General features: G+C 42.8%; 1 protein-coding gene across 1 annotated transcript; it reads left to right on the top strand.

The window, feature by feature from the left end:
- The first annotated feature begins 9,684 nt into the window (after window positions 1-9,684).
- On the top strand, window positions 9,685-10,755 carry rasd4 (rasd family member 4). The gene has a single exon (XM_079278521.1). It carries the CDS (start codon window positions 9,886-9,888, stop codon window positions 10,510-10,512), a length of 627 nt encoding a protein of 208 aa, XP_079134647.1. The 5' UTR covers window positions 9,685-9,885; the 3' UTR covers window positions 10,513-10,755.
- Window positions 10,756-13,050: the final 2,295 nt, after the last annotated feature.

Below are 13,050 nucleotides of genomic sequence, written 5' to 3' on the forward strand. Positions count from 1 at the left end.
CCCAGCTCTCATTTGATGTTATCAATCATTAACTGGTATTATTTCTGACTCGTAATGAGCTCGGTTAAATATCTCTGACAAGCATTTCGAGGTAGCTCTGTGTATGCGAGAGCCCTGCTGTGTCTGGGCTAAGGGGAGGATAAGTAGACCCTCTGAGTCATGCAGCGAGCATGAACTATTAGCCCGCCAGACACAACACAATGTACTTTCGGAGCAATTTCTCATCCTCTGCATTTTTACTTCCATTGAACTGTATGAAGCTGAGCGGACGCCTCATAACATGGAGAACACAAGAAGCGCTTGTTGGAAGGTTCTGAAATTCTGTAGTTTCAAAAGAATTATTCATCACGGGTCAACCATGACTCATCTGGGTTGTCCTGTCCCTCCCTCTGATACTATTATGCTAATAAAGATGAAGATAATAAGGAAGTTCATTGAGATTCTAAACTTTAAACAGTCAGCTTGTGAAAAGTAGCCCATACCAAAGCAGTTAAATATTAACAAAAGGCTAGAATTCAATATGTTGTACCTAATGTAGTGTTACAAATGTGTTAAGCAGAGTCACACCAACAGCAAATAATGCGTTGGGCTCACCGATTGGGTTGTGATGTTGCGTGGATAACAACATAACACATTGGGAAAATAAATCCATATAAATACAGAAAGAAAAATGAAGTAGTTTTGTTTTGTTCCAATTTACAACACTAATCTTTAAAGACTGCGTCTGTAAACTTGGAGGAAAAAAACCGCTTTCCTCGAAATGTATTTGAGAGTGCAGTTTAGTTTTATGGGAACGTCATTTTGCAGAAAACAGGTTCTTGGTCAGAGCTCCAGAACTGCATGTGCACGATATCAACTCATCATCTACTTGAGGGTTGAAGTATGTGGGTCACTGATAATTGGTCTTCGCTTGCAAATGTGAAAGCCTCGTCGTCTGAGGTTAGGAAGTCAGCGAATCCATCAAATGATGTCCGTACTGAACGTCATTGGAATCTACATCCGATTGTTGTTGAGACATTTTTCTTGAGATTATTTGAATCAAAAAGACTGTTCCTTCTTAACTGATTCAGTTTTGCCCAAATAATTCCTCTTGGCTCATATCAATTGAAATGCTTCCTTGCTTACCTCTATTATACTCACAATTTTTTAAATATGAAACACACCTGCCCTAACCCTAAACTTACCTAAAAAAATGATCCCGCTTAAACACATTGGAGCCAATTATCTGTTCATTCAGTAAAACTTGTACGGCAAAATCTGATCTTAATTTAATCGCTGACATTGTATCCATTGTCTCTCCTGTAGCACTTTATCACCTCATTTCCACTGCATGGTTTGGCTCAATCTGACTCTACTCAACTCACTTTTTGTACCAGGTGCTCGTCAATGTAGGAGGGATTGTTAGCGGATTGTTAGCGGATTGTTAGCGGATCGAAGCTGACGTGACATAATCCTCAACGGGAAAACAGTTGACGTTGCTCCGTCCATCGTTTCTTTTGGAAACCAAGCCGAATGGCGTGGTTTTGCTGGCTGCCATTTTCTAGGTCGAGCGAATAAAAGAATTGCGGTCGCTATTGACGGTAGCTTGGTGAATTAAAAATGGCGGGGTTTTGCGCTAGTGACAGTTCGCTCTGACCAATCAATGGTTTGCATTGTTTTAACCAGGTACCAGGTACTATCCACAACTTTTGCCAATGGAAAAACCACAAAAGAGTGGTTCCAAGGAATCTGAGTCAAGACGTGACGAACTGATACCATGCAGTGGGAATCAGTCAAATCAATCTTCTCTGTTCCATGTGATTCATCTGTCCATGGTGCTGGATGCCTGAACTCCTGCAAACCACAAAAACATGACATTACAGATTAAAAGACAGATTTAGGTTAATCATCATCAGCTTCAAAGACTGTAGATGGAAATACACAAACCACACACATATGGACATGTATGCAGTATTTACACAGCAAGAACGACGGAAAGGAAATTTGGAATTTTTCAAATTTTCACTTTCATCGTGTGGAACCTCGGAAGCGCCTGCTGTGATGAATCCGTCAGGATCAGGATCAGCATGACTGATCACCCAACTGATCGCTGTTGAGCCCAATGCAGATCTGACTGCTGCTGACTCACACAGGCACACACATATACATGCATGTTCACTCCCACACAGACAGTGGTAAAAAGCTGAACCGTCCGCAATCTAAAAGCTTTTCACCCGTCTTTTGAGATAATAACAGGAAATGAGTTCTGAAATGTACACGCATTCAAACTGCATATATTCAGCCATAAATGGGTCTGTTTCGTGATTATCAGTCATTGAGTAATTGTGTGTACATGCACAAGCTTTAGCATTGCCCTCCGTCGACAGTGTTGGACACAATGCAGCAGATCAAGAGATAATCTTTTTTTTATCCACCTCCACACATTCGTACTCTTTGTCAAAGCCTCCAAAAATGACATTTGAATGTTTGTTCCAACTATTCAAATATCTATTTTTGCACATTATGCCCATGACGCCATGTTCTTACTGCCCACGAGTGACGCATCAGAGTTGGTCCTTCATCTTGATCTCGGAAACTATGCAGTTCTTTTTCCATACACCAGTTGTTTATGCATCTGGTGTCACCCACCATGATTTTCAGGAAACACGGCACCTTTCACTGCTATTCTGTACATCTCTGACTCTCGTCTCGTACCCAGACAAACATCAGCACTGAGTCACAGTCAACCCAACAAATTATTATCGAGCGATTAACAGAGAAGGTCATAGAGCAGGATACATTCATTCACACTTCATGAATGTCATGAAGTGTTTGAGTCATGTGGGTTTGAGCTGCCGGCTGGAGTGCTTTTGCTCTCCTACGTGTGTTCACAACTTTAATGAAGATGAGAGATAACAATGTCACTAAATGAGCTATATTTATGAGATGTGCTAACGTGGTTTGACTGATGGAGTTTGTCGTTTCACAGAAATTCTATCCGGCTTCATCTCACAGGAAGCTCTCAGTAGTAACAGGACCTGACAGCGGTTGCAACAAATAGTTGTGGGTCACGCGACCGTGGAGTTGTTTGCAACCCCATCTGACCCTTCGCCAAACCACGAGTGAATGAGGTCAACTAGCAAGTTCATTGGTTCCTGTGTAAACACATCATTAAATGAGTGCGTCACCGTAAATGTACAATAATCCGATTTCATCCTTATCTGCGGTGTGCCTTGCTGAGTTATGAACATGCAGATGCATTGCTGCGATCCATTTGAATTCCTATGAAACCCCATTTGCCCTGCCAGGCATTAAAAATTATGAAATGTTTCTCATCAGTGACACATTAATTAGCCCTAAATCACTTGAGTAATGAGTTGTTTTTAATTCAATTAAGATATTATGAATACTGTTAAAAATGTTCAATTGCTTTGGCAATTCGCAAATCAGCATGAATATTCCAGCACCCTCATCCGTCACGGTGATTTACATCTACTTGTCACCTGAGCATGTTTCACTAGTATTCAGTATTTTGAAGTTGTAGCTTTCGGAATCCAGACATGAACATAATGCCTATGAGTCACCAGCCTCCAGTTCAGGCATGGAGGCGTATTGTACATCCACACATGCAGCTCACATCCAAAACCTGAATATATAATCCAGGCATTTTTGGATTTTGGTTGATTTATTCCACACAAGTGATGCGTGAAATGTTGAGAGGAAGCTGACATGTGTGTGGGGCAGAGGGATGTTTGTCAAAACAAACTCCCTGGTAATTTGCTTTAAGTCTCCTTTCCTTTTTGATGTCATAGTTTTGAATTGTTACATTTATTTAATCATTTTTGGTAATAAATCAGAGGTAAACACTAAAAACATAGATTATATGTTGAATATGTCATTCTTCAATCTGAGATTAAGTGGCACAAAGTATGACAGATGCACGCTGGAGAGAGAAAACTATTTTAGCCCAGCGTTTGACTGTCCAAAATGTATGACGGGGCAACTGCGGCTGGAGAAGTTTGCATCAGGAAGAGTGTTTTGAAAAGAGCAGCGCAAATAGTTGGAGTGCATTGCAAATTACTCCAGAGATGATATTGTACTTCGCTGACCTGAATCGCAATGCAGTTAAGAAACAGGCAACAATGGAGCCCTATAAATAGACAAAAATATAGCATCAGCGCAACATGCAGGACACAATCATTTAAAAAAGCCTTCTTTTCCAGAGTTTTTCGGGACATTTTTTTCCTTTGCATGTCCTGAATTGACTCAGTCAGATGAGGAGAGTAACTGAGCCGCTCACAGGGTGCCTTGAGACTGGTCCGACCGTCGCTCGAGCATACTTCAGTGTTAACAGTCTGCTGGTAAAATTATACTGAATTCATCATTTAGTAGGCAGTATGCTGGAAATACTGATTTGAGTATGTCGTGTGCAGTACATTAGCATGCGATTACGAACACAGCCTCTGTCTCTGGCGGCTGAACGGCGGCAATGCACTCAAGTGTAGAGTCACTTGGGTTGTGAGTGAGGAAAAGCCAGGAGTCAATCAATGGTGGTATTAAACAGGCAATAAGTGTGATTCACCGGAACCTTGAGAGCTCCTTGAGTATACAGCCATAAATGAGCAATCAAAATATGATGCAGTTTGCTGCAGCAGTATGCGAGACTATAGCCGTGGACGGACACAAAGATGCACACTCACACTCAGTCACTCACAAACAAACGCAATCTTTCATTGTAACACTGTGGCTTAAGTCGTTTTTGGACAGCGATGGAGGCACAGAAGATAGAAACAATGGCAGGGTTTAACTACACGGACACTACTTGTTTAAATTCATTGTTGGTTTTGGTCTTTTTGTTGAAAAAGTAGTTGATCCAGATCAGAGAGTGAGTCATACACATTTCATGACATCATCAGTTTTCTTGTTAACACCATGATGAGCGAAGCCAAAAGTACAAAAATAAGTATGAGAAAATACAGCACAGAATGTGTCGTGAGACAGAATGAGACAGGATGGAAAAAATCTCTCTCTCTCTCTCTCTCTCTGCACTGACAAAGACAGGAGGACACTGACAGTGGTTGCCTAGTCACACAGGCGATTTGACTGTTGACGTACAATATCCTGGCAGACATCCTGTCGGCCCATCAATAAGAATTGCACTACAGCGTGTAGCCTCGTTCCCAAATTGAATGACCGCAAAGCAGTTTGTTTTATCAGCGTGGGCGTATGTCTTTCCTTTCGAAATGACCCGTTTCTCTGCCAAAAATGTGACAAACAAAAAAAAGGAATAGATGATTAGTTTCCACTTAAGGAAGTCATGAAATAAATGTCCGGGGCCACAAAAAGCCATAAAGTCAAAAACACAACCATAAAGATGTTATCATTTCTCCTGTTAACATTTATTACTCACTATTTACTCAACTACTGGACATGTACAACTCAATTTGCTTCAACAAGGTGAGACTATGACCCAGCACCGCCAGACTGGAAGGCCATTTGGAATAAGCCCAAGCACCATATCAACACAGCGTTACAGCCAAAGATTGGACAGTGGCGGCAGAAGGCCGTCTCACCCGCTCTACTTTCACAATAAAAAAATGATAATAGGAGGATGCTGGTTAATCCATGTTATAAATAGTTTCATTTGACTACATTCACACTGGATTTCACGGTTGGCGGATGCTGTCATTTTAACATCTCCTCAGCACCAATGTGTTTAGTGGGGACGTTTGCCACACACTTGCTCAGTAATACAGCACCCCCACAGATTGCCAATCCCAAAAGGTAAAGTCTGGGGTAATTACATAAGCGTAGATCGCGATGTAATATTGTTCAATGACTAACCTCGTGTAAGCATCAAGCAATCAGATGCTGCACACCAGCTGTTCTGGGTCAGATTCACAGCCAGAGCAGTAAGGACAATGCATGGCCTGTCAGTGTGTTTAGTAATAAACTGTGCGGTGTCGACAGTGTGGAGAATGAAATGTTTCACCTGTCGTAAAAACACTCACTAGAAAACCAAATGTGTGTTAATCCGCAGCTGAATATGGTCCCCCCAAAAGTTTTACTCCTGTTTGGGTTAACTACAGTGTCCATCGGTTTTAGTCAATGACTGAGCCTTTTGAAGAAAATTAACGAGATATTTATGAAATGTTTTCAAGATCCAAGTCTTTAGTAGGAACAAATGGCCTTTTTTTTCTTTTTTTTTGTGAGTTGTTTTGTTCGGTTTTTTTTGGGGAGGGGGGGGGGATTAACGGTTTGCTTATATTACAACGTTCACTTTTTAGCCGCATCAAAACATTATCAGTCCTCCTTCAACCGTTCCAGTGAGAGCAGATGTGTGAAGGTTAATTCACACGTATAGGGCCATATTTATATTTGGGCATCTGTCACATTTCCACACCGTCATCTTTTCAGCGCGGCATCATTTTGACAGGATGACAGCAGTGCATGTTTCTAACAAGAGTGTTGCTCTGCACTTGGGGGGGGGGGGGGGGGGTCTGAGGACAGATGTTTTCATATGTATGCTGCACAGATTGTATAGCCCCTTGAGGTATATTTGGGATTCGCGATATTGGGTAATTGTAAATAAAATGTATTTGGGTGTGCATCAGCAACATTAAGGCAATAGGAGGGTAATTACAAGAAACAGGAGAAAGAAAGATGAGAAACTGATTGAGCGAGGTTGCATGTGCACACAATGGCACATTCAGTCCAACAGTGTCACGACACAAGTCACACAGACAAAGCAGCCTGTTGAACAGGCATCGGCGACTGAACAGGAGAACAAAAGCATATTAACGACAATATATCGGGCTATTGCTGTGTCAAACAACACAATTCATGCAGAGCTTCGACCCCAAACAATTACAGCCCGCAAATAAAGATATGTTGCTGTAAGAGTTAACTGCACGCCATGATAGCCTCACAATGTGAGTTTCATATTTCTCTGAAAATCTATTTCAGGCCAACAGGCAATGCCATCTGGTGATAATCATCACCACAGGGCAGCATGACCGTGAATAGAAAAGGAAAAAAAATCCTGGGATATGAGACATAATGGCACATGAATATCCATCCAGTGGCCACAGACGGGAGGTTCACTTTGCATTTCACTCTAAGCTCTTAATGGTGCAGACGTTTATGTCGTATGAGATCAGTTTTTATTTCTTGTAGTTTTGTGGCATTCTTTCATGTGCGAGTTAGATCTGAGGATATGCAACAATGGCTTACTTACCTGGAATTAATACATTTGTATTCATAACACCACACATGTATCAACCATTACATTCATTTTATTCATAGTGCATCAATTTGACCTTAATCGGCCTCATGCATGCCTACTTCCGTTTTTCATTTCCTACATTTTCCCAGAACACCTCTCTTTGTCTGTGCATTGGCTTGAAGTGAGCGGGATTCAGCCGCACCACAATCAAGTGACGTGTGTATTTCATATCTAGCGAGAGTTTTGGTGCCGTTCGCTGATGTTGCCATGGCCACTGTCCATCAAATCTGATTCTAATGAGTAATCCCCGAGAAGGTTTTATTGCACGTTTACTTAAAGAGCCATTAAACCCTACATTGAACATGTGTAAAGACATAGTGGAGTAATGTTTACCCTCTGCGAGCTTCTCCGTGCTTTGTTGATATAGCCCGGCCATGTCCGTGCATTGTGAGCGTTCTCCACTGGCAAGCCCACTGCTTCCGCTCTGCACTGACCGCTCTCATATTGGCGGTTACAGCTGATAACTCGCTCCAGAGTGATACCGATGTTGCGCAAGCCTATAGCATCCCATCCTCCAGTTGCCCTTCAGGTAAAAACAGTCAGCGCCGTTAGCTGCAAGCCACCGGCTCAGCCGTCGCCAGAGAGTTGCTGAGAGGCAATAGAAATAGCACCTTTAACAATATTTAATATGACAGAGAAAAGTCAAAGCCTTAATGTAGGAAGATGCTTTTCTTTATCACTGAACTGCCAGAAGAATATGACTAGGACTGTCATCGGTATGGACGCCCTGCTTTAAATTCCACAGCAGTGACTGCCGACGTTATTCTTACTCACGGTGTGCATCGGGCCAGGAGAGTTCACAGCTAATATTCCCACAGTGCTTAGCTCTGCTCCACTGCCCATCAGGTGCATATTAAAAGCCTGCGTTGGTGCAGCGGGCGGGAAAGGGGCTCGTCGTGGTTCCACGCTGTTGCCTAACCCAACAAGGCAGGGAGAGTCACAGTCTGCGGAGTCTCGGGGGGGATCACGAGTCGGGGACAAACTGATAAACTGGAGGCATGCAGACAGTTACAGCCGATGCTTCATAGCTAATTGGACACCGAGGACAGCGGAAGACGTGTGTGAGACTGAGCTGATCTACAAGCTGCTCTCCCTAGAATCTGCATACAATGTCATCAGCTTAAGGACAGACAAGCTGTGCAAAAGGTATTGTCTTCTCAATGAACACTGCATGAAGCAAATCCTCTGATTTGAGCTCCGGCTGCTGTGGCTTCCCCTTTACCACCGGAGGACTGAAACAACAGACTGATAGTGGAGAAACCTGCCCCTTGCTCGCTCTACATTCATACTATGATAAGACCGAGAGGGGAAAAGTCAAACACGGTTTCTTCCTCATGAAATATGGTGCTGGTTACGTCAGTGAATAGTCAAATAACCTATTTTATTGGTAAGAACACAGACTTTAGTACATTGGTCTCCTTTTTTTCTTTTTAAATGACAGACCAAGTTAATTATTACATAACCAACCACTTTGTAACTGCATGACTTTGTTTCAGCGAGTCAACACTAAGAGCAAGGACGTGGAAAACAAAAAGCACTTTGGAATTGCCTTGTTGTGGAAAGATGCGAAGACATTTATTTGCCTGAACAGAGTTTCTATACAGTGTAGAGCAAAGTGTGACAACTGCCTCATATTGTGCACAGGGAATATAGAAATATAGAAGAGGTTATAGAAATCTGTGATGCGTTTACAAAACAGGAAGCTGACCACAAGAATAACCCAAACATGATGAGAATACACCACCGTCTATTATTTAATGTCACATCATCTTTCATCTCTCCACACCTGTGACCAGAGCAGAATGCATATTATTACCCATACTTTGGAGGCGGTTGTTCTCCATCATAAGAAGCAAATAAACACAAACTGAATGTATTTACTCACCCTATATTCGTACAAAGCTGTAATTATACGAATTTATGACATGTTGTAGCCTCACAAAGGTTTGTGTGTTTTTAGGATGATCCCGTCTCATAAAGAGGAACCACAGAAGGCATTAATCAACCACGAGAGCAGGATGGATTTGATTGTCTTGCTGCACTGCTTACACAATCTAAATAGAAGCAGTGAAGGATCTTCTGACATTTGTCTCTATGTGTCTTTGTTTCCCTCATGCTTTCCACGCTCCCGCCTGCCGTTTAGATTTCAACTCCTTTCTCCCCCTGAATTGGGCCGCATGTACGCTGATTTACATACTCTTTCATCATTGGTTGCCTGGATGTTACACTGCAACAGGCTGCCCTCTGCTGATTGGTTGCAGCTGCACGAGGGCATGGAAGCTCTCTCACCAAAACAGGCATAAAAGGCAGCTGTGGGGACCAGACGCGCAGGAGCATCCGATGAGCGACTTTAAAAAGGAGCTTTGACAGAGAACCACCAGTTTAAAAAAAAAAAGAAGAAACGAGAAAGTGAAACAAAACAAGAAAGGAAGCTCAAGATGAGGACTCACAAGAAACTGCTGTAAGAGAGATATTCAAGGAAATCGATTTAGAAAGGTCAAAGTCAGTGACAGGTGTTTTCATTTGCAGTGTCAGTTTCATAACAGCTGTTGTAACCGCTGAGGAAGTGAGTCGACCGAGAGCGTTTTTTGGGACATCCCCTCCACAAAGAAAACAGCAGCATGTCTCTGGAGGTGAAGGAGAAGACGCAGGTGCGACTCGTCTTTCTGGGGGCGGCAGGAGTGGGCAAGACGGCCCTGATCCAGCGCTTCCTCCAAGACACGTTTGAGCCCAAACACCGGCGCACAGTGGAAGAGCTGCACAGCAAGGAGTATGACATCGGCGGGGTCAAGATCACAGTGGAGATCCTGGACACCAGCGGCAGCTACTCCTTCCCGGCCATGCGCAAGCTCTCCATCCAAAACAGCGACGCCTTCGCACTGGTGTACGCCCTGGATGACGCCGAGTCCCTGGAGACCGTCAAGAGCCTCCGGGATGAGATCATGGAGATCAAGGAGGACAAGAACACGCCGATCGTGGTGGTGGGGAACAAGTCGGACCGGGAGCAGGAGCGCCAGGTGTCCAACAAGGACGTGCTGTCGACCGTGGAGCAGGACTGGAACAACAGTTACCTGGAGACGTCGGCGAAGGACAACGCCAACGTGGTGGAGGTGTTCAAGGAGCTCCTGCAGCAGGCAAACCTTCCCAGCCGCCTCAGCCCGGCGCTGCGTAGACGCAGGGAGACCTTTCCAAAAGACACAGACTTCCGTCCGCCCATGAACAAGACCAACAGCTGTATTCTGTCCTAGTGATAGACAGGAGGAAGAGGAGGTTTGTCTCACGAAGGGACAAGAGATGAGAGCACTCGGAGAAAGAGAGTGAAGAGAAAAGCCTGGACTTAAGTCCGCGGGGGCGTTAAGTGAGATAAAGGATTGTGGACCAGCAAAGGACACTTCAGGGTTAAAAAAGTGAGAGGAACAGAACTAAGGAGGTGAAGGGCATTAAGACCTGAACAGACTGCCAGTGGGGAAAAAAATAAAAAAAATTTAAAAAATTTTAAAAAAAAGACGCCGCATTAATTACTCAGTTGTTCACTCAATGTAATGTTGTTGCTGCTTATTATGACATGCTGCTGGTGTGTAGATCAATGTGTACCTTTTATATTTGAAATGGAACTGTTCACTTGCATAGAGATTTGGACTGTTGCTCACAGCTTGTTTACTGTGCTGTGTGTAGAAGTTGTATGTTGATTTAATAATTCAGTGTATGTAGCACATCATGTTTACATTTTCTTTTTGTTGTATTCAATTACAATTTGCCAGAGCGTGATGTTACCCGTTTAAAAAAAAAAAAAGATGGCGAAATGCAAATATAAACTGTTGATGCACTTGTCATTTTTAAATGACTGTTCAAAATGTTTTACGCTGTTTTTCTTGTTTATAATTTGGATTTTTTATTTAGTTTTGTTTTTACAATGGCAAATTCTGACAATCGTTATATTGCCGTTTCTTTAACAAATGTAAGTGGAATGTGTATCTAACTGTGTAATAAAAGATATAAGCAAAAAAAAGAGAAATGTGTTGTGTGAAATTGTTTATAGGTTATGAATTCATCGCAGTAAACTATTATGGAAAGGAGGTCGGTTATGAAACGTAAATCAATCACACATGAACATTTAGTTTAAGGAAACCGTGCCAGTGCACCAAGTAAAGACAATATACAGAAAAAAGAAGTGTTTTTTAGCGCCGGAATATATCGTGTATTGTAGGACCGCTGTCATTCTGACTGCTATCTGGTCAAATGTACATATATTTGAATACCGATTCATTGTAGACGGGGTTCCAGCTAATTTATTTTGTCTTAAAATGTGTCAAATAAGACAAAAAGGAAGCACGGAAATGATTCTGTGTGTTCAGGGTTCTTCAACGGATTAGTTATTGAAATAAGTGACTCAAACTAGAAAATGAATGTGTAAAGTGGACCGAAATCAATAGTCTGAGCTTTACATTTCTCAACCGTCTGCAATATACGTCATCAGATCTCTGTCGCCATCTGCTGATGACAAAAGCACATTACATCCCCTGAAACTAGAAATATAAACTTAAACTCAAACTCGTCTTGCTCAGGGACACATCGGCACAGGACACGGAGCAGCCAAGGATCCAACCCCCAACCGTGCTGTTACCGGGAGACCCTCTCAGTGTCGGTCAGGTTTTTTTTTTTTTTTTACTTCAGTATTGAAATATCCAGACAGACTTTCCTGCATATTCTCATTCGTGTTATAACTAAATAAATAGGAGCCGACGCTATTGTCCATCACTAGTCTGGAGGGATTGGATTGATGGACAGCATGTACACAAACTGCTGAAGCCTCATCGATCGTCTGTCAGACATGACTTTTCCGAAACCATAAAACGAGACTTTACGTAAAGTAAGCGAAAGAAACTGCCGGGAACAATAGCACGAGCACTTTTTATGTGTGACATCTCAATTAAGGTGGCAGTGTAACCTCTGCTGGCTGCAGGCCTGAGGAGACAGCAGTCAGGGTTTGGCAAAAAATAAAAATAAATAAATAAATAAAAAAGAAAAAGGAAAAACCTTTGAGCATCACAAAATTTTAATTTGAACAGTTCAGCAGCGATTCTGTTGAACAAAACAGGTTATGGTGCAGTTCCTGAAACAGCTGTGCACAGTTCCCCCTCAATGAAACCTGCCGAGCGGAGACACACACACACTCCACGCCATCAGATTAGACTGAAACAAGTTTCCTGTTTTCTATTTGAGGAAGTGGCCGAGTACACGTTTGCGGGCAGTTCCTCTTTCAGGACACATTTAAACGGTCTTCCGCACTGCGTTCTTGTTCATTTGCAACGGGAAGGAGGCCTCGACGCTTCAGGCACGCAGGTGTGTGGATTTGTCATCTCGTACAGCAGAGCTCTTCTTCAACCTGTGTCTCCGGTGGACGTTTGAGGACTTCTGGACAGTCATTTCACCTACACTACCTTTTACTTTAGTATTACTTTCATCAACGTTAAGTGGTCAGAGTCGAGCCGCACTGGGGGAAGCCATTCATACGGCCGCGACTCGTTTTCTCAGATGTCTTCGCCCCTGGACTTGGTCAAAGCTCCTCAGCAGATTAAAGTGACTCTGAGGCGTTTGGAACAAGTTCAGGGTCCTGGGCAGAACACGGCAAGATTATTATTGAGAGTGTGTGTGTGATGAAATGTCAGCAAAAGTAGTAAGTTGTTTTTTTTCTGTCTCTGCAGGAGAGTAAACATGCGTCACATCTATTGTCTCTTCTATTCTTACCCTGGGTCTTATGTCATGTGAGAGACTAAGGCACACTT

This window comes from Melanostigma gelatinosum (genome assembly GCF_949748355.1).
Source record: "Melanostigma gelatinosum genome assembly, chromosome: 11".
NCBI classification, from domain to species: Eukaryota; Metazoa; Chordata; class Actinopteri; order Perciformes; family Zoarcidae; genus Melanostigma; species Melanostigma gelatinosum.

Bases quoted from the DNA above. Each gene is read 5' to 3' on its own strand.
- rasd4 (XM_079278521.1), top strand. From the start codon at position 9,886: ATGTCTCTGGAGGTGAAGGAGAAGACGCAGGTGCGACTCGTCTTTCTG.